This window comes from Neodiprion virginianus, chromosome 3 (assembly GCF_021901495.1).
Source record: "Neodiprion virginianus isolate iyNeoVirg1 chromosome 3, iyNeoVirg1.1, whole genome shotgun sequence".
NCBI lineage: Eukaryota > Metazoa > Arthropoda > Insecta > Hymenoptera > Diprionidae > Neodiprion > Neodiprion virginianus.
The window spans coordinates 41,882,604-41,907,176 of record NC_060879.1 but is presented as its reverse complement, the minus strand read 5'-3'; the positions used below and the strand labels follow the sequence as shown (position 1 = coordinate 41,907,176).

The 24,573-nt window shown below is 42.4% G+C and overlaps 1 protein-coding gene across 1 annotated transcript in view; it reads left to right on the top strand.

Annotated features, from left to right (window-relative positions):
- LOC124300387 (uncharacterized protein DDB_G0283697-like) overlaps nt 1–24,573 on the top strand; it is a 73,819-nt gene that overhangs the window by 33,521 nt on the left and 15,725 nt on the right. Inside the window, exons 2-3 of the mRNA XM_046754450.1 lie at nt 1,932–2,259; nt 6,148–6,377. Coding sequence (XP_046610406.1) covers nt 1,932–2,259; nt 6,148–6,377 — 558 coding nt within the window. The remainder of the gene's footprint in view (nt 1–1,931; nt 2,260–6,147; nt 6,378–24,573) is intronic.

Genomic DNA, 24,573 nt, shown 5'->3' with positions numbered 1-24,573 from the left:
TAAAATACCTGAAGACGAAGTTGAATTTACAAAATTTGAGTTTGTTGATGCTGCATTAATGGTTTACTAAATTTCAAGATCAAAGATGCAGCATTGAAATAACGTTACACTCTTCAGCCTGATAAAAATGAAACATACATATCATTTCGCAATCCAAGTAAATGTACCAATCTTCCTTCAATCGGACATCTCGTTTACACGCTCGACGCATGATTGAAACCGGTAATCACTCGCAACTTTCAGTATCGTTTGTCTTGTTTCTTATGAGTAGTCGGAGTGCGTGGTGCGCGATTCCGATGAGGATCCATTTTTGTCGGGGAAGTAATTAACCAGCCGTGAGTAGGATTAGATCCGTCGGCTAAATTTGGCGCGTTAAAGCTTCGCCGCGAGTCTTCCGACATCTCAACATTTATAGCTTTATAGGTATAAGGACGTTGCATTGCACAGGCTTTGCTGGCATGTGTCTACATTCTATGCATCGGTATACTGCAACCAACTTATCTTGCTTTGCATTAATACATCCGTACGGAGATGTTTTGAATCGCCTTGATCCTTCTTTTCAAGCTTCGGGAGGATTTAACCTGGAGCCAGCAGTTGATTTACTTTAAATATGAAACTACCAAAATCAGTAGCGAGTCGTAAAAATTTCGTATACGTATACAATAACTGTTACAAGCATGACGGTCAAGTTTCAATCATCGAGCCAATATAACTGTCCAATGAAACGAACGGTTATGAAGATTCTATGTGCGGCACATTCACAAGCGTTGACGGATCGATTTATGGCAACATTTGCATGATCAACGCAAGCTATACAATTTTGACAAATTATAATTAGTTAGTTTTAACTAGTCGAAAATCTAGGCTACCAATTCCTGCGTATATACAACCTATTTTCGTTAGCCTCAAAATATGACTCGTTCAGTAATCGCCGCACGATTCATCATGTACATCGGTTAATTACTGAGACTCCGAACACGTAGATATTACAGCTCTCACCGTACGCATAAAGTAACAACTATTACCAACGTTCTGCGCCATAAGCTAGCCATCATCGTGCAGTCGAAATTTTGTGTAGTTATAACGAAGGTTTTTAACTGTTTGGTCACGTCTCGGTCGAACAGTATAAGAGCTACGTTCATGTTGAATTTGGTGAACGACCTGTTGACGACCTCTGAGATGACGTGTAGACATACCCACGACGAGACTTTCCTTGTTGGCGATACTTTTGCAAACCAATGAATTGCACGTTTCTGCATGGAACGGACGCCAGGCGTCCACTCTTGCATAACATCCAGGAATAAGCAGGCGTCGATTCACCTCTGGAGCAAAACACGACCACGATTTGAGCACAGAAATTCCCGGCCCGACCAGTTTGGTGTCATGTTTCATTCGAATTCGGGAACAATTACGTGACTTCAATTTTTGCGTTCTCGACGCAGGGTAACAAGCAGCAAAACTAACAAGCATCAAGCACCGTTTGCGTTGTTTCCAATTTATTTCGACACGCCCCGACAGGCCAGTTAAAGAAACTTATTACCGGTGTACCTAACCAGCGAATGTACCTGACGACGTCGGTCAAGCGGTGAAGCTGTTTGTCTGTGGCTGTACGTCTATGCATGGGTATAGGCACGCGTGTACCTGAAGGCCGAGATGTAATCGTGGAGGAGGGAATGAAGGATAGAAGGAATATGAATGAAACTCCGCATCGCGGTATCCTGTTAGCCACAATGCGTCCCAATTATGCCTAGAGGCTGCGGGGTGATGATTGATGGTCAGCTTATAATAGTCGTTGTCGCTGACGTTTTTATCCATTTGTATGTGTGTAATTTTTCCTTTGCTTTTTTTCTTTGTTTCTTTCTTCGACGACTTTTTTCCACCAAATGCTGAATAACGTGTGACCCCCCGCTCTCTTCTACTTGACGTTGCAGGATTACGCTGATGAGGAAATCGAGGATGAAGCCGAAAGGCCAACGCTACCACCTTCGACCACCACCTCAACTCTGCCTCCAACGACGACTACGACGACAACCACGACGACAACCACGACACCGAGTCCGCCACCCGTGTATACACGTCCCTCTGATCATCGCCAGTCGAGATTATTCGACGCTCGGAATCGGTCAAGTGGATTGACGAACATCCAGACCACCTCGACCGAGTACCCGCCAATGAGCAACTACAGTGCCTACAAGTGGGACACCCTGGGCTCGAGGAAAGCTGTCATCGAGAGTCGACGGACGCCGAACAGACTCAGCAGTGAGTATGGTATATGACAATTATGAACAGCGGCAGCCGGTGCAGCCGTTGAGCGGGCATTTGAAGGAATTTCACGAAATTCCTGGGTATTTCGGTCAATTGTTTCTTATGCGAGAAAAGCTTAGAAATTTATTAGAGGTGAAAATTATTGCGCGTAAGGTTTCTTTGTACTTAATATTTGCAGCATAGCATACAGATGTTTCTGGCACAATCTAATTGCAAATGCTCGCAAATTATGTAGTAGGATATTTTCAATAGCTTCGGTGGAAAGAAACATCACTTTTAAAAATAGTGACAAAAAATTAGACGTTTTTCAACATTAAATTTAGGATAACTCGCACCCAGGTAAGAATTTGAACGAAATCTTATGACAATGTGTGAAGAATACGAGAAAGAAAAACAATGTGCAAAAATTTAAGGTGAATCGGTCGAAAAGTGTGGCGGAAACCTTGCGCGTTAGTTTGAAAAATCAAAAGTGAAGAACAATACATTCAAACTTGAAATTCTCAAAGAGTTGCTGTATGAAGACTCATAGAAATTGAAGGTTTTCGACCCCGAAATATTTATTTAGGGCCAAAATCGATACGGATCCATTCAGAGGAGGGATGAAAGTGTAAAAAAAAAAAAAAATGCAAGAAACCGAAAATCGATTTCTTGCCCATGAAAGTCCCCTTAATTAGCCACGGGTTAAAAGGTTCGCATCGTTCAGAGTTGATCACCGTTTCCTGTAATTGTCGTAGTCTCTTCGCCTCTTCTTTCTCTCTTTCTCTAATTGTTGAGATAGAAAAAGATACAGAGATAAATAATGTAGGTTACAGGCTAAAGGCAGTGGCAAAGAAAAAGCTGATGTCACGCCGCTCTGGTGTGAAAGGTCAGCTTCTTACACCATCTTTTTTCACGGAACATGTTAGTTCGAGACAATGATGCGAGGCTATCAAAACACCGGACAACGAGGCTATTATATTACAGCATATTTCATTCCCCAACGTTTCCTCGCTTATTTATAATTCTCTCTTTCGATTCCCTCCGATATCGTTTCTCATTTATTTGCCACGAGCTGCTACAGCTGTTTACACAATTTGCGATTATCAGAGGTCAAAAGCGTTCGGCTGCAAACTGTAACTTCAACTCCCTTGTGTATAATATAATCCACCACGCGGATACGTCGAGTGGAAGGCTCTTACATACTTCTCTCGCTGCTTCTCGAGACGCTGAAGGTACTTTTAGATCTTAAGAGGAACCCTCGCTCCCAGGCATTCGGCGAATGATCGCGTTTTATGGGAGGATGAACTGTAGGTGAATAAAAATACGTACATAAGAGGATCGCTTTACTCTGGAGTTTACACTAGTTCAGACAACCGCGCAGTGAGCGGCCTGCAAAAGGAAAGCGACTAACGTAAACTACCATCGACGACCACGGCAATGGGAAGATCAAGGTGTTGAAAGACTTTTAGTGCGTCTTTCCATCCGTCGCTACGGGGTTCGGAGATAAGTTTTTTGAAGTTCCTGACTGATTGACCGGGATGATTAATGCCCCAATGATTACAGGGACGTCATTCGATATCCGAAACAAACGATGGTTTTTATTGTAGGTATCTGGATAATATTCTTCTACATTTCATATACAACAATAATGTTTGAACTCTGGCGAACGAGGCGAAATGAGCGACAATATTTTCGTCCTAAATCACGTTCCGAGGATGAGCAGCATATTGTGCAATTCCGTTCACCAGGCGACACTCTGCCTTCGATGACAACCTCACGATTTTACGTAACGATCGTTCGACGGGACTTTAGCCATTCGCCTGTTGATACTTACTTTCTGTATGCTCATCGGCATCTCGCTTTTGTCCAATCGTATATCACAGTGACATAATCTGCATCAGGAGCGCATAAAAAATTGTCGAAACGTGGTGAAATAAGGCAAAATACTCGAACTCGATTCACCCCTTCAATAGTAATCCCAGAATCGAACTTTTAACTAAGGATTTTTACCAGCATTCGAGATTGTGTATTTCGTCCACAGAAAGACGTGGTATCAAAATATGATTTCGACACTTCCAGACAATCTTTGTGAAAGTATAAGCATTGATTATCGAGCAACGCTTTACGTGTCGCACTTTCGGTGTCACTTGTACACACCGATATTATAAAACCCAAGAGATTTGTTTGAGGTAGGAATTTGAAGGGCCGAACAGTTTGTCGGTCCAAACTACGCAAGTGTGTCGACAGACGGAAATAGAAATGAGAAACGATTTGAAAGCTTTCACTTTGACAGACGTGTCTAGTCCCCGATAGAGAAAATGGCGCCAGAAAGAATCCGGTAATCCCGGGCAAAATGAACGCGAATGTTTTCTTTCACTGCTGATCTCGTCGCAGGTCACCGTCCGGGAATTCTCATGTGAAGCAGGTGCAGCACCTCAGGGAAGAAGATAATTTCGCGGTACCGGAGTTGTTTCGACGATGTAGGTACCAACATGCACATCGAAGCGACATCTTCTCGCGAGAATGCAGTAACATGACGCCCACGCTATCGGAGTGCGTGTGCCTGCATCGTGACGTGGCAACTGAAAGATCACACCGTGAGACAGTGAGAAATGTTCCTGAAATAGTTGTACACTGCAGGTACCGCATACCCGTATAGGTATCGCAGCATCCCATTCCAACTTTCTCGCGCTCGTTTGAACGGCCCACGCTTTAATTATATTACCTATAGAAGCTGATCAGTCTCTTTTGGGAAAGCAGTGAATATGCTGAAAGAAAAAAACAAACAACAACAACAATGAGTCGAAAACATGCGGACTAAATTCCTTCACGAATGCTGGCGTTTCTATTAGGGATTCCGCATCTTGGTGTGTGCTCATACTTAAGACTTTGGACCTCTTTTATCGCCTTTTTACGATCTTTTCACACCTTTGAGGACTTACACTCGCGGGGCTTTGAATATGCTCGCAAGTTAGAGACAGCAGTATTGAATTTCGTTTTATTAACTACTCGGACTATGATCACTCTGATGATATTTAAATCCTACGGGGCACGATTTTTACAATAACCGAAAGACTGTCACATCGAAACGTGGTTGAAAAAAAAAATGTTAATGGTTTGTACTTGGATGAATTTTTTCCTTCTTGATAGGGAAATAATCATCGAACTACCGTTCGATAATCTGCTGGAATGAATTGGACAGTTGATACAGGTAATTAAGTTGTAAGACGGAAAACGTCCTCATCGTTGAACGATCGCAGTGTGAAGTGATCCGAGCTTTCGACTTACGATTCTCGTCGAAGACTAAAGTCGTGCGCCCGGAATCCAATGAAAATGAAAAATAATTTCCCCCTGGTCTTCTAACAAAATTCAAGTTACTTTGTTACAGTCGACGGTGATTTACAACCGTCGTTATCATCGCACCTCACATATTTCGGCTCTTTCCCTGCGATCAAACGATCCGACGCGATGGTCAGGAAACTCCATACCGTAGTTTTTGTGCCGAGGAGAGGTAGCCGCGTAAATGCATAATGCACCAAGGCGACACTGCAGGCCGCTGAAGAGTCCACACGCAACGCCGACAAATCTCTTCCACCTTTTTATTTCCAAGCGCAATGTCCCTCGGTGTAGAACGTCCAACGACGTACGTCACGTCGGACATTCGAGTTGAGACAAACGACGAGTAACGCTTGATGGGACGTGCGGCGATAATCCCATTACGAGCCGTCTCGATTAGGTATCAGGGCTCACCGATGAAGCAATCTCCCTCGGGTCTCGATCATTGCGGGATGATCGCGATCTATGCTCCATTCATTTCTCTCTCTCTCTCTCTTTCTCTCACTCTCTTTTTCCGTTCCACTGCAGGAATATGAAAGTTTATCGATTTGAATAATTTCGTTTCAGACCCCGACATCTCGAAGGCCATCGACCATGTTCGAATGATGACTAAAGAGGGCACCTGCCGACTGCCTCGTCCAAGGGTCGTCTCCGTGCGTGACGTCTATCCGAGTCCCTCGAAGACCTACAGGCCCCACTGCACTATGCTTCACAGATGCGCCGACGACACGGGATGCTGCACCTCCGACACGACCTGCGTGCCAAAACACGTCGACACCATCGAGCTCTCATTCTACGTGAGTCTTTTGCCATTTTATAGGTACCCGTACCACCCGTATTCTCATCGATGTAAGATGAACTAGCAAATACTTTTTGCTTAAGGAGAGGATTCCCATTTTTTTCCCCCTCTTTTCTAATTTTCTGATGACGAAACTGTACAACGGATCAATGCGAAATTTTGGTATTATTTATCACTTGTCTATTAACAGCAAAAATTTAATTCATATCTTCCAAAAAATATGCCTCCCAACTCCCCTCGACGCACGATGACGCCCAGTTGACGCTCCGCACGATTTGAGTCTTCCCATTAATCCTGCAACAAGAACCCAACAATATTTTATTTTACACGCATGTGCAAGCGACAAATAAATCCGCATGACAAATTTCGGATTGACCCGTTGTACAGTTTCTTTACTAGAAAATTAGAAAAAGCGACAAATTTATCGAAAATAATGGAATCCCCTCTTGAATGAATCCCAGACGTTGTTTCCATCCAATTTCAACAGAAATGCTCAAACTTTAGCCTTGAGGAGTAATTTCAGCTTTTGAGTTGGAAAAGCCTCGGGCTGTTGAAATACAGACTTATAATTCCTCGGGGTAATTTGATATAGAAAAACGGCGGACCACCAAGGAAGCCGGGGGGTAGAGTTGAGCGTCTTACCTCTCTTATGGAATAATCTTGAAATGATTTTAAAACAATTTGTGGGGCATGTACTGGGTCTATTTCGCCCCGCGGGAGATAAAGCCACCTTTGTATTTACGTACCGCGTTCTGAAGCCGCCGAGGTTGCGGTATCGTGGCCATGCAGCTAGGAAGAAAAAGATAAATCTAGATTACGCTCGTCTGGAGACTGCAGTTTAGAGATATTGTGTGAATAAACTCCTCGCACGCCTGTCGCTTCTCGTGAACAAAACTTGAAAACGGTATGCGAGAAACAAAAACTCCATACAGCCTTCGTGCAACGCTTGCGTTCACCTTAGATACGATGTAAGCCGTTCTTTTAACGTCATGCAACACACGTCGTGCCTCTGGGAATTTCCCGTGTTCTAACTCGAGCATACGATCTGACCTAACTAGCTTTATCCCACCCTTAATTTTGACCATTCGTCAATACTTGGTAACGTGCTACAAAGTTTTGTGAAACCTTCTACCGATTTCAGCTGCTTTTGCTTTTGCATAAAGTCACGTTTTGTGTAATGGGAAATTTCTATTACGGCAACATTCTCGAAATTTTCGCATTATTGATAAATATTTGAAAAAAAAACCCCTTCGCTCTTTGTCTTTGTGAAATAAATGTAATAAATGTATATCTTGTTATTCAAATCAGTATTTCGATGAAAATGCGGCAAGCTTTTCATCAAACATCACTTACTATCGAGGTCAAGTAAATCATATACATCACTTACTACCGATAAATTATACGGGAGCTACAGAACATTTGTATTAATGTCGGTTGATTAAATTTTTCAACACTTTTTTTTTAAGACAACGTCGACGCGATATCTCTGATACTTAGGCCGTATAAATATTGTCAAACGCTGCGGGGCCAGAAAGTAATCTGGGAAAATTATTCGGTTGCATATGAACGTACATTACATACGTGGAAGCGATCCGTTTCCAGAGAATGGTTTGACCCGCAACCCAAGATCGCGTTGCATAACTATCATAGCCGAGCTATTTCCACGAGGCCTCGGCCGAATGTCTGTTGCTCCGAAGCAGCTCCGCTGCCGTTCAGCCTGCGATTAATGTGATGCAGGTCAAATATCTCTTGAATTTATCACGTGCCAACTTAAAGTTTGAAAACTTTGTGCTGGGCTGTGTTAAGGGGGGCGGGGCAGCTTGGACGGTCTAAAATTATATCAATTTTTCCGAATTTTTTTTTTCGTTAGATTCGGAATAATCTATTGCAATCTTGAACTTTTCATTTAGCATCTCGAGAGAGTGAAAAATCGCAGTAAAATCGGGCGTCGAATCATAAGAAATCGATTTTCCCCCCGTGTAACGTAAAGGGTATGCAGGTGCCACTTATGGCTGTGACCTGTGAACCCGCGAATCCAGGAAGCCGTTGAATTTCTGACCATAATCACTTGTAAACATCGCTTCGTGACTTCTTGATTGCGCGTAACGCGGAGTTGAAAGTGAGAATGTGGCTTAACGTGATTCGCAAAAAGGTTTAATTACGGTATAATTCTGAATCTTGCTCCTGTTGAAAATTACAAATCGAACGGCGTCGGCTACGTTTTAAAAATAATAAGTTTAACGTCTTTCCGCGAAGCTGAAAGGCACGGTAATTTTCAGTGTGACGTGAACCCGCAAATCAATCGCTTAGGTACGTAAGAGGGATCGATAAATCTTCTCGTGAGAAGATCATCGATCGCGATCGATCCACTGCAGAGGGCTTGGCGCATTTCATACGTGCAATAAGAACGTGGAAATAATTATGCAAGGTATATTGGTATAATATACGTGTAACAAATCTACAATGAAATATCGCGGTTATTAATCTGCTTTTTGCCCGCAGGGGCGAAAGTCATAATGCACGTTTATCGCGGCATTTATAAAGATTTCTCACTCTCGAGAACGTCTCAATTTATATTACATTCCTTAACGCCTAATCTAACCGATCTGACGGCTCGGAGTTGGATTCGCCATTTCTCCGACTGCTTGCATGCAAAAAAAAAAGAGAAGATGAAAATAAATAATCGAAAAGCCAAGCCCCGAGTGTAAGCCATAAATTTACTTACGAATGAAAAAGATTTTCGATTTCAGATGTTCAAAAAACTATTCCTTTACACTCCTCAAAAAAAATCTGCTCTCAATTATAACGGAAATGACAATTTCACCGAAATATTATTCCAACAATATGTATGCATGAGTCGAAAATATGCAGTTAATCGAATCCTTTATGCGTGATAAACGTACTCGAAGAGATGAACTTAGGTCCTCGTCACGCGTTATTTCGGGGGGTTGGGGGAAAAAATTACTTGTATCGAGCTGGAAGCCTCGACGTTCGGAATTCTCGGTGTAGAATCCGAGTAGACGTAGAAGATCGATTCGTAAGACATATCCGTACATGGCGCGTGCATGATGCTTTTTTTCGCTCTACAACCGTCGGTGATTATAACGGCCCGTTTACAGATGACACATTCATCCAGAACGGTAGTTGTGTAACATACATTAAGCGTACAACTTATATCATACGCGCATTAAAACCGACTGGAGATATTTCTGGCGTTTGTCAAACTCCGTATATAATTATTGTAGGACAAAACGTGAGCGCGACGAAAAAGATGAAAGAAAAATAAGTAGTTTAATAAATCTAAATGAGCATCATACGAATATACAGGGATATTTGGGTCAAGTGAGATTAAAGACCATAAAAATTTATACTATTTTTCACAAAATTTCACCTCGTGTGATATAACTCTGGGAATTTTATACGTCGCTGCAGACTGCACGTATTATCTTATTTAACAACTTGGAGCGCGTTTCGCACTGTGCTGGGTAAAACCAACACACCGTGGAACGTAAATAACACTTGCGGTAAAAAATAACACAGCGATAGCCAGTGGTTCAATATTTTTCCAATAATCCATCGAGCCTTAACGGTTTTCACAAACATAATCCATCGGCTGTGGTCTGGGAGTCCTCAAGCGTAGAAAAAATTTCGACAGTTTTAATCCCCCGACGAATCTGGGCAACACGCGGAAGCACTTTGGCGCTAGATATTATTAAATCACGCATCGTTCCTTTTATAATATTATTATAACTATCATAAAGCCTTTCGTAGCAGACGCGAATTCTCCGCAGTCGCGGTGGATTTTCATAAGGATTACGAAAAAACGCACTGTGACTAATTTCGGAACCACCTCTTCTAGTTATACAGCAATATTTCATTTGTTTTGACACTTATTTTTTCCTTCCTTCCAACGTGATTCGACCAACAAGTCCTCCCCCCCTTTACTCACAAGGATGGTACCCCTAGTCGATATCTCCGATTTGATTTCTCTTGTAATATTTTAAAGTAGACTGAAAACTGAGCCTTACTTTGAAGGGTGGTTTTCACCCCCTTGATGTGTTTAATGGTAAAAAAAAAATACTCATCGCTTGATTTTCAGTCTACTGTAACATAGTACAAAGGAAAACGATTCTTGTTGGTTAATATACAACGTGGCGTACGAAACTCGCCAAGAGCTGAGGCACTCAAGGCTCAGGGCTTGTTTTAAAATTTTTACTGCGATATCAGTGCGATATATTGTACCAGTTTATATATTCCTAAAGGGTCAGTCCAACGCTCATATTTCTCTTACATCGGACGGTCGCAGTTTGAACGTTTGACCGTTCGCCGTTTCATCTTGAAACGATTATTCTTCTTTTTCTCCTCTTTTTATCCGAGCTTCTTCTTTAGCGTTTTTTGCCAGTTGTAAGCGCGGCCTTCGACCCGAAGTGCGTTAAATCCTGTAACTTTTTTTTCAACCCTGAGCATTTCGCACTTCCATGATCCAGACGTTGGAAAAAAAGAGACTGAAGTGGGTATACGCCGGTTGTAAATATGCTCTGCAAGTACCGTGGTATAAAATATCGCTCAGCTTTCAGGATCCCAGGATCATGGTGTAATGTTCTTATCCTTATCCTCAACTGTCGGATTGATGCAAAGTAATAATGTGTAGTTACAGGGAACATAAACAACAGCTAACAAAGTGAAAATGTTACTGGTTGGAATACATTTTCGAGTATGTAATTACGGTATACCTTGTAAGTTATCGCCTGCTGTACACATTTCCGCGAAGACGTCAATCGATGCGAAAACAATTTTACAACTGTAAAAAATGTAACTTCCGTTTCTTACAAACCATCAGGGAATGTTAATATTCGAATGGCCTGTAACAAGACTTCACCGAGAAGACGTATTCGATCATAAATTACGACTGTGAAGGACCGTTCATTCGGGATAAGACAAGCCAGCTGCGTAAGAAGAAGGAATGAATTAAGGAAGTTGGTATCTCACAGTGCATCTGTAGGGGATACTGGCTAATCCCAGTTCTTCTCCGCGGAGAGTCTCTAAATTGAAGTGCAGGTACTTTCCTGCATTGCTCGCTTCCCTAGCCTTTGGAATTACTGTAAGGACTTGCTACCAAGTCTCGTTATACCCCCGTAATTCCCAAGCCATGCACAATGTGCTCAAAGTGTACGCCCACGTAATCCTTTCTCTGTCTAAGGGCTTGAGGAAATAAGTGGAATCCTCTTCTTCTGTGTAACTGCCTTCACTCGAGTATTTTTCAAACTACACGACTCGGTATTCGAACCGCGCCGGCTCTTATCTCGATTATCTTTACACGGTGTCTTTTTACTCGTGGTGATAAGAATTTTGGAATTAAGTCCTGACAAAAGGGTCGTGAAGTAACGTGACAAGACATACGATTTAGACAAAGCTTGTCGTGTTTATTATACGCTTTTATTTTTGGTATTACAACCGAACTTGAAATCGATCACTATGGATCTTGATTTATCGCATTTTTCGATCCGAGGGTTGGGACCGAGAGTCTGTGAGGAATTGGGAACGCGCAGTGGTGGTATGCATGGATTGACGTATAAAGTACGGCTTGGTTCTAGCTGGAGGTAAGTTAAACCGGCGTGAAAACGATCCTAGACGTTAGTTAACCCGGTTCGAACCGAATAACGTCCTCGTTAGACGGAGTCGCAGGTCGCGCTGATGGGCGTAAATCACTAAAAACGTATTTTCGTATTACGGAAGTGAAAATATATTTGGCTCCGTTCGCCCATCTGTCTCTGCCCGTCTATCCGTTACTACTCGCCAAGATTCATGCACTTGGGCAACAATTATAACCCATCTGGCCAGTCCAAGAGAGCTAAAGAAAATTGAAACACTCGATGCGTTGCTCGATTTGGATTATTATATAGATCTGCGATCAAAAAACTGCACAAGTTTCTTTATACTGTTTCTTACAGAGTTTCATTCGCTGAGACCGGGAAAAATACCCAATAAGTTCCATCGCGGCAGGTTTTTTCTTAAACTCGTATTTGTAGTTTCATTTAGAGTCAAGCTCCCGTTTAATTCAAAATCTGGTATCCTATTCTTGATTATAAAAATCCTATGCAAAACTGAGTTCTTACTTCCATTTAATATGCATTGGAGTGAGACTTTGGAATAAATAGAAACAGGGAAACATAAAATGGAAAGCTGAAACGTGTTCTGAGGTGTATCAAAGAGAAGAAGAAAAGGTTTCATAGGCGATAAGAATGAACACGAACTGTTAAATAAATTTCATAGAGAAATTGCTTGTTTAATTTTATAAGAAATATCGTTTAGTTCATCGTAATAAAATGATGGTTTTTTCATTATTATTATTATTTTCTTACGCAAACACCATGTATTTCGCAAGAATACTGTACGTGACGGAGGGAAATGAAAGTAATTTTTTCATGCAGTACACCCGAAAGCACAATATTTACCAAAAACATCTCACGCCGCTGAAAAAATTTTTTTTTTGCAGAACTGTGTTTTTCGTTATCGAAACGATGTTACGTGTCGGGAAACACTTCAAACACGTATGTTTTCTGCTAAGTGTTGCCGAATGGAATTGAACAATTCGTTACTCGTCAACAAAACCGTTTCCGAAACTAATGGTCCAAGATTAATGGAAGCGCGTTCTTAAACTAACTTGTCCAGATTATTTTGCGTTCCGAAAGTAACATTGTTTCTGACAGTGAATACCTGTAATTCCATTCAATTTTCTTTTTTCCTTTTTTTTGTCTTGTCCGGTGCGTGCGTTTCGAACGGTTTGTAATAACGCGATCGCACTCACGTACGTCGTTACCCACGCTGCACGTGATTACGCACTTGAGTGCGTGAGGGTCTCGCATATGGCGTATAGGTAGACATCGCTCGTGATCTACGGCAAAGACAGAAGCGCTGACAGACTGGGTAATTGGAAAACGGTAATCGTTTCGGCGGCACGTCGGGCCGACACTCGATCGCCGAAAGACGCACCAATCGAAGCCACTTATTTATCGTTTTTTTACGGACATGTTCCTTCCCCGGTCCTTCAGACGTTGACAGGTTGAATGCGTTCTGGCTCGCAGGTTTCCAGTAACGAGATAATGCACGTGAGGAGATCCTATCTCTTTCCTCTCTTTTTCCCCAATTTCTTTTACTCACTTACAATCGTCGTCAGCAGTTGCGGTTGACGGTTTTACGGGCTTGGATATGTATTGACGAATACGCTCGTCGCGATAAGCCGATCCGGAAATACCATGTGCTTCAGCATTTCACACACAGACCGTTTTAAACCTCTGACCCACAATTGGTGAGGGTGCCGCACGTATCGGGCAAGAAGCCAGCATCGTCGATTCTGAAAATGTGCAAGGCGATGAGTCAGGACCGTTAAAATTAGATCACTGGATCGGTTGATTGAGCTATGAGATCACGGTGGTTGTCTCTTCTCTAGCCAGTTTGTCTGGTGTGAACAAATTGCCGATTCACAGGGACGCAGGCCAAAAGTTAAAAATCGCACATCCAGCAACTGCCTTGTTACTGAATCACGCTGCAGGGATTTTGAGAAATCATCGTCGCGACGATACAAATTGTAATACGTGCCCGGGACTTCTGTCTTCGTCGAAATCACTCAACGATGAGAAAAGAACCTCAACATTTTATGAACCGTTTGCAGCATGCAGGACCTTTTTAGCCGGAACATGAGTTAAAATAATCACGAGAAACGTTGCGGTTAACGATTCCTCGAATCACTCTCGAAGACGTTTGATGATGAAGCGTCAGTTTGTACGACTGTGTTCAAGCACTTTACCTAACTTTATTACAGCGCTCTGACCTCATTATTGTAACGATGATCGTATAACGTGGTGGCATTAACCAATCATAAAATCAAATGAATAGACAAACGAGATGATTTCAAGCTGGTGAAATTCTCCCAGCGAAAATTTCCCTTGACAGATTGTTGGGCGTAGATTATCGTAATCTTGTTTCACACCTCGCGTTATCTCCACGTTACGTCGACATTCTTCTCATCGTCGGCAGACGGTAAGCGTAATTTGATATTCAACGCGTAGACACTTGCAACGCTTAAAAATCAACCCAGCCTTTTCTATGAAAAACCGACGTAGCCCTACAAATGCTTGTACGAATGTGTCATGCACATGCGTCTGTCTCTTATTCACAATGTGAGAAAGGAAAGTCTCTCGTACCTTGCACACTGCACATTGTGACACAAACAGCGCTTGCCACTGACTGGCAAGACGTACAGGATCGATTCTGATCCGTCCTTTTTCAGTATTTTTTTGCTCATATCGAGTCAAGTTTTGGAACTTGAATACTCGAATACATCGTCGATCACCCACGTTAAACCGAGGATCGACGAACAGCTGTAAGAACTGTGTTACACAAAGGGACCGGATCGTTTGCACCTCTATGGTTCCAAGTAACGGTATATCAATATGCGTAGCAGTACGGTTATCAAGGCACAAGTGCCTAACTGTGCATACGCTCTCCACGTACATGCACCGTATGCGTACCGCATGCTACACACATCGACAAAACTCTTTCGGATCTCGTGACGTCGATAATAACGCGCCGTCACATGCGATACGCGTTGATAATCACGAGCGAGTCAAAGTTTGAAGAGATCGTTTCTAAGCCCGAATCTCTTCACTCCCAAGTTCGATCTTGGCATTTGCCCTGCGCGCGTATTTACACACGTCAAAAATGAGCAGAACCTGCACTCCAGCGGAGATTAAAAGCTCGACCACGATGCTCAAACACTGATCTGTGGGGGCGATTAGGCACCACTCCGTGGAATGTGGTTAAGACATGATCCGAGGTATGAAACTGCCGCACTTGAAGTGAACCACGAAACTAAGCGAGCTGCAGAGGTGGACGTACGTCTGCATGTTTCGACGCCGATTCTTTTCCACCGCTATTAATAAGCTACGTGCAAATTGCATCGGGGTCGTTTATACTTCGGATCGCGTACGTAGGTCCGAGTTAAAATATCTACCCCTGAGCAATGCGGGTCTTAATGGTTCCGCGAATGGACGGTGATGACTCATGTTTGGATCCCTGAGCACCTCTTGAACCATTAGAGCCACTCGCTGCCTAATGATTGTCCGATCCGAAATAAATTTCAAGGAGAGTAAAACTGGGGAAATGGAGCATTGTTATCTTTCTTTTATTTATGTCAAGCACTATACGTTGGTTATCCGTGAACTAGAACGGGGTAAGTGCCTCATTTTCGGGGTATCCTTCATTATCGGGTTTAACATTTTTCTAAAGGAGTAGATGGCCATTGGCGAGAATGTCTGTAGAGCACGATACTAAAAAGATATTGAAAAAACTCCGCGGACATCCTTCGTGAATTTGATTAGCCACGCACAGCTGCTGTTCCGCGGCGTTGTACGAGATACGTGACTGCCGACACGCAATTAGGCGAGATGCTTTACTCGTGATGTGAATTGTAGAAAGGTCGTATATATTATTAGAGTAGATAAACCTGATTATCGTTGCTAATAGCACCCTGTACACGACGCGTTACAACCACGTGAACATCTTTTACCGCGCATGCTGCAGATGCTGCGGTCGAGATTTATTTGAAACGATGATTGATCGCCGGTTCTCCAACATCCGAGTTACGATGTTAACGAATTAAAATATTATCACCTACTTTGCTCATGTTCACCGTGATTTGTTTCCTCCAATATATGTATGTTATTACTGTTTCCCTTTCGTCAGCCTCACTCAAATGTAGGTTTTCTGATTTCTCGACTTATTTTTTTCCCGGGACTAAACGAAACTTCACAAATTTTCGAGAAATTCCAAGACTTTTTAAAAATCATCAAATTGTTAATTAAATGCAAAGTGAAATTACGCTTATTAATAATCATCGACATTTATTATTTATTCATTCTTGTTTCAATTAAAATTTTAATTACTTACACACTTTTCGAACAAAACCAACCGAACTAAACTTTGAGTATCTTCCCGTAAATTTTTTAATTTGTCTTTTTATTAAAAAGTTGGTGCTTTGAATATGCATCTTAGTTTCCTTCTTGAAGTCAATAAAAATATTAATCACACAGTCTTTTAATTAAACAAATAGTAGGTTCTTGATGTACCTTTGTAAAAACGATCTTTAAATTAAAGTTACATACAATCAACTTCGAGTAATGCCAGATTTCCCGGAAAGTCTCGACCAGAAACCTTACTCAAACGCTGCGTCCAGACATTCGAAACCCAACTCAAATTTCCATAGACGCCATAGACCAAGTTTAGCGTGAGAGATATCTTGGTGCTGCTATTGCAGTTTTGGCACTTCGCGAGTGTCGGAGTACAAACGTGGTCACACTTCGTTTCACGGTACAAAACGATCCCGGTTCTGCAGCTGCGTCTTTCTATTATTCGACGCATCTCCGGGTGCCAAGAATTATTACAGCCATGCTCATGCACCGTCGAGCTACGTCGCTACTGCGAGCGGATAGGAAACAGGGAACGTGGAACAAAATTTGCCCAAATCTTTTTAGAAACCACTCGGGAAAACAAGGAAATGGAAAATTATGCATCTGTGGATCGAATTTCCAAATGATCAAAATTTAGGTTAACCGATATGTGAAATTTCGTCAATTTTTTATATATTGGAATTCATAATGGTACACAATTTTCAGACAGTTAAAACAACATTTGGTCAAAACTTCAAAGGAATTCCAAATTTTGAAAGTATCCAAAGTAAATTCGTTAGATTCTAAAATTTGAACCAGTTGTCGTTTCGATCATTCAGTCAATTCGAAAGTGACACCGTTCGAAGTTTCGAATGCTGCAACAAATCATCCGATAGCTAATATGCCTTTTGACTATTCGGAGTGTGTCCTGCATCCTGTTGAGGGTGTCGAAGTGAAGAAAGCGAAGTGAAGACACGGCGAAGGAACGCAGCAAAGATTCGAATCGAGAGACTAATTTCTGTTTTAACGATTTTTCTTGTTTACTTTTTTTTCGGTCCCCGGAGCGGACGGCTTGATGGGCTGATGGGCTACCGACCCACATTTTTCCTATACTAGGTAGTCAAGGACCTCACGTGTTCGCCCGGCCCCAAAGATTAACGAGGCCCATCCCTGGTGGGCGGAAAGTTGTGCTGTGTTGTGTTATACCTCGTCATTTGCCGACACAAGACTGTAACCATTTCACATTAGACATGGGTCTAATTTATGGCGTCGCGCGTGCAGGCGAACCCATCAAAATTGACCCGTCACGCGTGGGTAAGTCACATGTGCACAGAGACCTATGAAACGGTTTGAACGCGGCTTGCCAAAACAATGTGAACAATTTTTACTGTCGCGGTTGCACGTTTGTCCTCACCTGAATGCAAAATATCCTCTGCGGAAATAGCCGACGTTTTTTGCACGCAGCATTAAAGAGAGAGAAAGTGGATACAGGTATATCTGAACACGAGTTGGAAACCGGGTTCACGATTTCCTGTAATCTATGGACCGCGTGGCAAAAAGTCTACACCTAATCGACGCAAATGCAGTTAGAATCATTAGGGTTAATTGATCGCTGGTTCGGTGGATGTATAATTCCCAATCGTAATTCCGTCGGATAGCTGTCCTACATCTCGATATTTGTAAAAGTATACACGTTTGCACGTTACATCCGTCGAATATCAAATGAATTGCGTGTTCTGTAATAAATGACACGACCTTGAACGAAGAGGATGGCAGTTGTGCTATTTTGTTCGAAATTCAGTAGCGTAGTCAAGGTCTCATTGCACCGTGAAATTGAACTCGAGTATTCTCAATGTATGTAGTTCGGAATTCTTAAGACCGAGTGAAATATGAGAACCTAAACCATTCATTTGCATAATCAATGTGCGCGCGCGTCTAGACTGGCCAATTAACGACAATTCTCATCTTCATGAACGAGACATGTATCCATTCTCACGTGCCGACGTCACGTGATTCATTGGGAAGGAGCCAACGGTCGCTGATTCGAGGTGCAGCCCTGCCTGGTAACCGTTGAGCGTCAAAATTTAAATTGCAGTTTTTTTTTCAATTTTTAATAAAACGGTGAATCTCGTTTCGGGTAAACTTATTCCCCTTGAAATATAATTTGACATTTGGAATATATCGATAAATGTCAAGCCTCCATCTTTCTCAGTTATAAATAACTAGCGCCCATTTTTTTTTTTTTTTTTTCACCCTTCAGGCAAAAACTGGGTACGTTACGATTGTGAGAAAAAGAGACCACCGACCGATACTTCGTCTCGTCCACTCATGTTTACGTAACGCGTTCCACCGTGGCTTTCGGTCTCAACCCCTACAGTGGGTAAAAAACTGTTTGTATATTCTATAATCTAGACTTTTGGATTGAGCTGCAAGGTGGTCCTCTCTCCGGGAAGACCTCGGACGGCTGGCTGTGTGGATTTATGCAGACCGTAGAGTGCGGTAAGCCTGTCCCGCGGTTTAATCAACACTCTCCTCTGGCACCATGCAGAAAAATCTTGACCCCGACAAGGTCCTTCGCCCTTTGCCTCTCCACGCCGTCCGGTCCTCTCATCTCCTCCGCCGGACCGGATACGCGGGATAATTCATTAGCTATACGTGTATATAATGTAAACCACCCGCAGTTTTCTTGAATTTACGATCTATCGAGCGACGGTGAAAAATTGGGATCACATCAGGATAACCTTTGGACGAAAGGTGCCGTTCTCACGTAGATAGGTACGATGTATCCGATCTCTTTTTGCTCCTCTCTCATCCTTCGACTTTCGATATCCCTGTTCGACGAATCCTCGAACGTAATCTCTTGCGCTGAAACATGGAATTTGCCGGAAGCGATCTCCGAGCGCAGTTACGAGCTTCATGGATCAATTGAGATATTGACTTGATTTCAAGTGCAGAAAATTAGAAAATTGCGGATACAGGTTACAGCAAATGTGTGTATAGAAGATTACAACATAGCTGCAAGAAATGTTGAATAACTGTTGCCGCTTAACGAGAAAACGTAGCATGCACGATTATGCAAGACTGAAAAGTTATATTGCGAAGGTATGACAGACGCGTGTTGAGACGACGAGGATCGTGACTCGAGTCGCCATTCAAGTTGCGTCGCTAATCGCAACAAATCGTTGCTCATTGGCACCACGGTACGTTGCCTCGTTTAATTGACGCTACAAAGTCGGTACAAATCGGGCTTGTTGCGGGGCTCAAACGACGACCCGACCTTGGCTAACCCCTGACCAGTGCACCATTCAAACTTCTAAGCATCTTCGTTAGTCTTCGTCATTCGCGTCGGTGGTTTCTATCTGCTGGAAAAACGTCCTAACACCGATAGTCATCAGTTGGGTGATGTTGAATGCGGTGCAACCAAGGTTAGATTAGTACCGTTGATCGATTATTCATAAGCAATTAGCAGCGCGATTATGACATCCGTGGTATCGGATCGACACGGATTACGTTCGCCTGCACGTCGGGCATAGTATCACTGTATCGAATGGCAGTTTACCCGATCGCCCACTCGATTCTCGCGGTTAATTAACTAACTTCGTCCCACGTCGAGTCATAGTCTCCATTTGCCAATCATCTCTCTGCGTGATTGTGAGAAAGAGCGACGTGACCCGTTTACTTGGGATCGTTTCATTCGATGCTTGATCCTCATACGCAGGTAAAGATCAGTGAAAGACTAACTGTTCACCTGGTGCAGAGGACCTCCAAGTGATGCTTAAAGGGGGGATACAGCTCGGACGGTCTAAAATCGTAACTGTTTTTAGGAATTTTTTTTTTAAAGAAAATGAAAACACTTGGACTAGTTTGAGTTTAAGGATTTGGTTATTTATAGTTTCAAGAACATTTTAGAATTTTTTCATTGAAATTGATAACAAAATGGTGGCATGGCGCATATAAGTAGGTATCATTTTAGACCCTCCAAGCAGTACCTCCCCGCCCCCTTAAATGCGTGTCACGTGGTAAGGCACAACGTTTAAAGCCTGCGTAGGCATTATAATAGACATGACGGGTTATTTTGAACCGTCATCGCATATATCCGATATCTACATCGTCCACAAATGATCGTGCGAGTTCCGAGAGGCAAAGAATTCCTTCCTGGACAACGATCTCTTCTTACCGTTGATCCATTCTTATTCCGACCGTTATCTCTTGATTTCATTAATATAATTCTGTTTTCCACTATCATTTGCGTACAAATGTTCCAGAGGAAAGTCACAGTGCAGCCTCCGGAAATAGACGAGTTGATTTAGCAATAGATCCGAATTATCGTGCACGATGAGAACAAATGTTCCCTCTCGAACCCCTGGCGACACTATCAAAATGCCTGGCTCCCAATCGTCAGGTGAGCATATTTCACTCCCCGTAAAGGAATAACCTGCTGACGCCACCGTTCTTATTACTATCGTGACTTTCCACATTCTCCTCCTCCCTTATGCGGAGATACCATGCTTGATACTTCCACACGGGAAATGTCTCACTCCATGATACGAGAGACGAAGAAGTCTTCCATTGAAACGTCTCTGTCACGGTGAAATGAGAATTAAAAAGCGTAACAAAGAGGATGTATAGAGAATGATGATTCAACTCGCCGGAGGGAGAAAACTCCACGTGAAATTGGGCCTCACACTGCGTTGCGTACATCGAGACGGTAGCCTGCAAGCCTTGAAGGTCTCGTTCACCCTGCGGAGACGAACGAAATATTTTTCATAGAAACGGGCCGGGAACCGCCTGGTCATCCAATTCTCAAGCGACAAAAGCGTTTCTCCTTAACCCTTTCAGTCACAGAAGCCACTCTTTTTTCATTCCTTATTTTTGTCATTTTTTTTTTATATTGCAAGGTAAATCATGAATTTTTTCGCATTTTCAGGCAAACAAATACTTGAGCCTTGGAATGATTAAGTTTTTCTGCAAATCTATAATTTTTTATAATTGTTATTTTCGTTAGCGGAAAAAATTGATAATAAACGTGTAATAAAAACGCTTGGAATTCATTGCTTGAGAAACAGAGATCTCAGAATGGCCATTAAATTTATAAAATTCAATGCATAGGGGTAGTTTTCACCCTCCTTAGGGGTGCACATAGGTAGTATTGGGGGTCGCATCTATTCTAGGGCGAAAATCGTACTCACTCAAAATAAATATTCAGATAAATCTTATTCAAGAATACTGTCTGAAACAATGTTGATAGTTCCGCCCGTTTTCACCCCATTTTCCGGGTTGTTTTTAATTTCATTGAATGTTTGACATCGGATTTGCATTCGACGTCGAAAAATACATAGGAAACGTATAATTACACTTCCGTGCCAACAAGATGTGACTTACCCCCGAGGAAGCAAGCGTGTAACGAACCTCAAAGTGACATTGATTGCGGACATGCAACGCCAGTTTTATGGCTTTCGATATCGGTACTAAGCCGGGCTATAAAATGAAATGCGCTTTGTTCACCATCGTTCAACGATCATCGAGGTGTCCGAGCGAATCGGCTATTTGCGGCACTCCCTCGCGACTCTCGTCCATGCAGTTTTAACGCCTTGAGCAGGCGCCATTTCCAGACGACGTAATAACCCCAGCGGGATAATTTCGGTCCGGACCGAAAAAAGAATCGAGGCCCGACATCTGTATTGTTCGAGTTCCGTTCCCTATGGTGTTCCACGTGGTTGGGCCGACATATGCATACCTATTCCTCCGTTTATCGCCAGACAGCATTGTCACTTTTCACGCAGTCATTCCCTCAAATTATGCATTATGCGTAGCTGTGACACATTTTCTTTCATCATTTGAATATTGTTCTCGGCTAGATAAGATAAGACGGTCAGATCTTGGATCCCTTTTCTTCACTCGGTACCTTATTAAAACGCAGCTGCTTCAATTTTTCTGTTACTAAAGTCTTGAAGAGCAGACATTAGATCGAAAGGGTGTGAGAAAGAGGAGGAAAAATTTTGTCATGCTCTTTATCCAGAACACATTCAGCCATCAATAAGATCAACCAATGATTGGATCGTTATATGGCTAAATTATAACCTTCGTTAAGTTGTTAGATTTATTTGCAAAGTTTCAGTGCACCGTAGAATTCACAGAACGGGTCTGTGACTCGCTGTCCGAACACGAATTAATTCCACTCTCAGCTTATAAAGTTCTTTGCTCGTATGGATTGCGGTACGTGCGATTTCCATCGAAGAGACGATGTAGAGGGGACAAGAAAACGACGAGAAACAAATGGAATGGAGTTGTTGTATCACTGCAGGTGTGATTAAAAGAATACAGTGAGAGAGAAAAGGAACTCCGACAAGAGATATCTAAATTTCTTCAGCAACTGCCAACACGTGGTCCCTGTTTTAATGTTACAAACACTGGAATGCTTGTGCAACGCATCCCGTTTCTATCGGACCTTTCGACCTTTGCAAAGTAAAGGCTAAATATCCGGCGATTAAACAACTTTACTGCTCGGTACAAGTATCCGGCCAGAATCGCAAATTCTTCTTTCGAGAAAGAATCCCCAACATAACAACGACTCACACCGGACGTTGCGCTTTGCAACTTTATACATTCGCACAAACCGCTCCCGTAACGTTGACGCTAGTGAGATCGTGTTCAAGTTTAATGCAAACGTTGGCTTTACTGTTAATATAAGGATACGGAATATAACTGTGTACGTTGTGTAGATACTGTCTAACAAGACCTACCACGCGAGAAAATGTGTTGCGAGGTGTTGAAATATGCCTGTCTTGTACGTTTTTTTTTTTTTTTGCGTTTTTTTTTCTCTCACCACTATCGCAGACGTTCGGTATAAACATAGCGAGGAGGAAATTTTCCATTAAAAAGCTATTAAAGAGAAAAAAGAAACGTTGTTCTTTGACAGACGATCGGGTGTCAAGATTAGCACGGTATAAATTATAAAAACAACTGTCGCGTACGAATCAGAGTTATATAGAACTGAATATGCTATATTTAACTGAGATCACCCTGTATCCAGCCAACTCGCTGCATCACAGTTACTTAGAAAAAGGATTGATTGCACAGTGTGTCCGTTTGTCTAATCAATCCGTCGATAAATACACGCTGGTGAAACTCGTTTACACAGATAGCGTGTCGCTCTCCGACACCTTACGCCGCATGCCCCGTTACCGGCAATTAATGCTCCCAGCTGAGATCAAGGGTCGCCATTGTTATTTAGACATTAATTGTCATGGCCTTAATGGATCTGCACAGCATGACCAGACCTCGGGCTACACGGATGGCATCCATGGAGAAAAGGTAATGATATGATCTACGTATACAACATACGTGTTCAAGGATGAATTCATTTCTACAGTGGACGAAGTGTGAACGAATGGTCTAGTGATTTGTCGGTCGTAGTTCGTTAAGCTTGGGCATTCTCTCACCTTCCATAACTGGACGAAACGAGACAGTGAGCCAAAATTAGGTAACTATACATATCATGTCCATCTTTCGTACTCCGCACTTTCTTCGGGACGAATCTTTTTTCTCAGAAAAAAAAGTGTTTGAAACCTGTCTAAGTAGCATCCCGCGACTGAAACTAGTTGTACTTGAAAGATCGCGTGTGGAATGAAAGTTCTTTTTTCGAACCAAAATCCTGCGTATTTGGTTGATTTTCGGAGAGACGTGATTTACGCGAAAAACTAATTCCGCAAAGAATGGAAATATTTTTTTTATTAATAAATGAATAAGTTATTACACACGTACCCTTCGTCAGCACGTATTTATAAAGTGAATAAAATAAATATGTAAACCAGTCCCGTGGCAGCGTTGCACAAAGTAGGTGAAATTTTACTGCATCAATGCCGTTTAATGTATACCAGCGTTCAGGTATGCGCGTAATTAGTTATAAAACGTAAAAGATTATTGCCTCCTTTGAAGATAGGAAAAAAGAGAAACACGAGAAAATACTGACCAACTTGCGATTAATTTACTCGTGGCACAATCCCGATCCTTTCTCTTCATCCTTACAAATATGCGTGAACCAACGTTATACATGCACATATATGTATACGAGGTAGATCAGAATCTGGAAATACGGATTTCGAGAATATCTGCGTCTACTTATGCACTGCAGTGAGCAGCTGCTTATTCAAGCTTGAAATTGGAGAAAGAATACCGGAACCGTGAGGAATTATAGTTGACGGTACGATAGGAAAGAATGCAGCAGCCCTCGCATCTCTCCAGGCA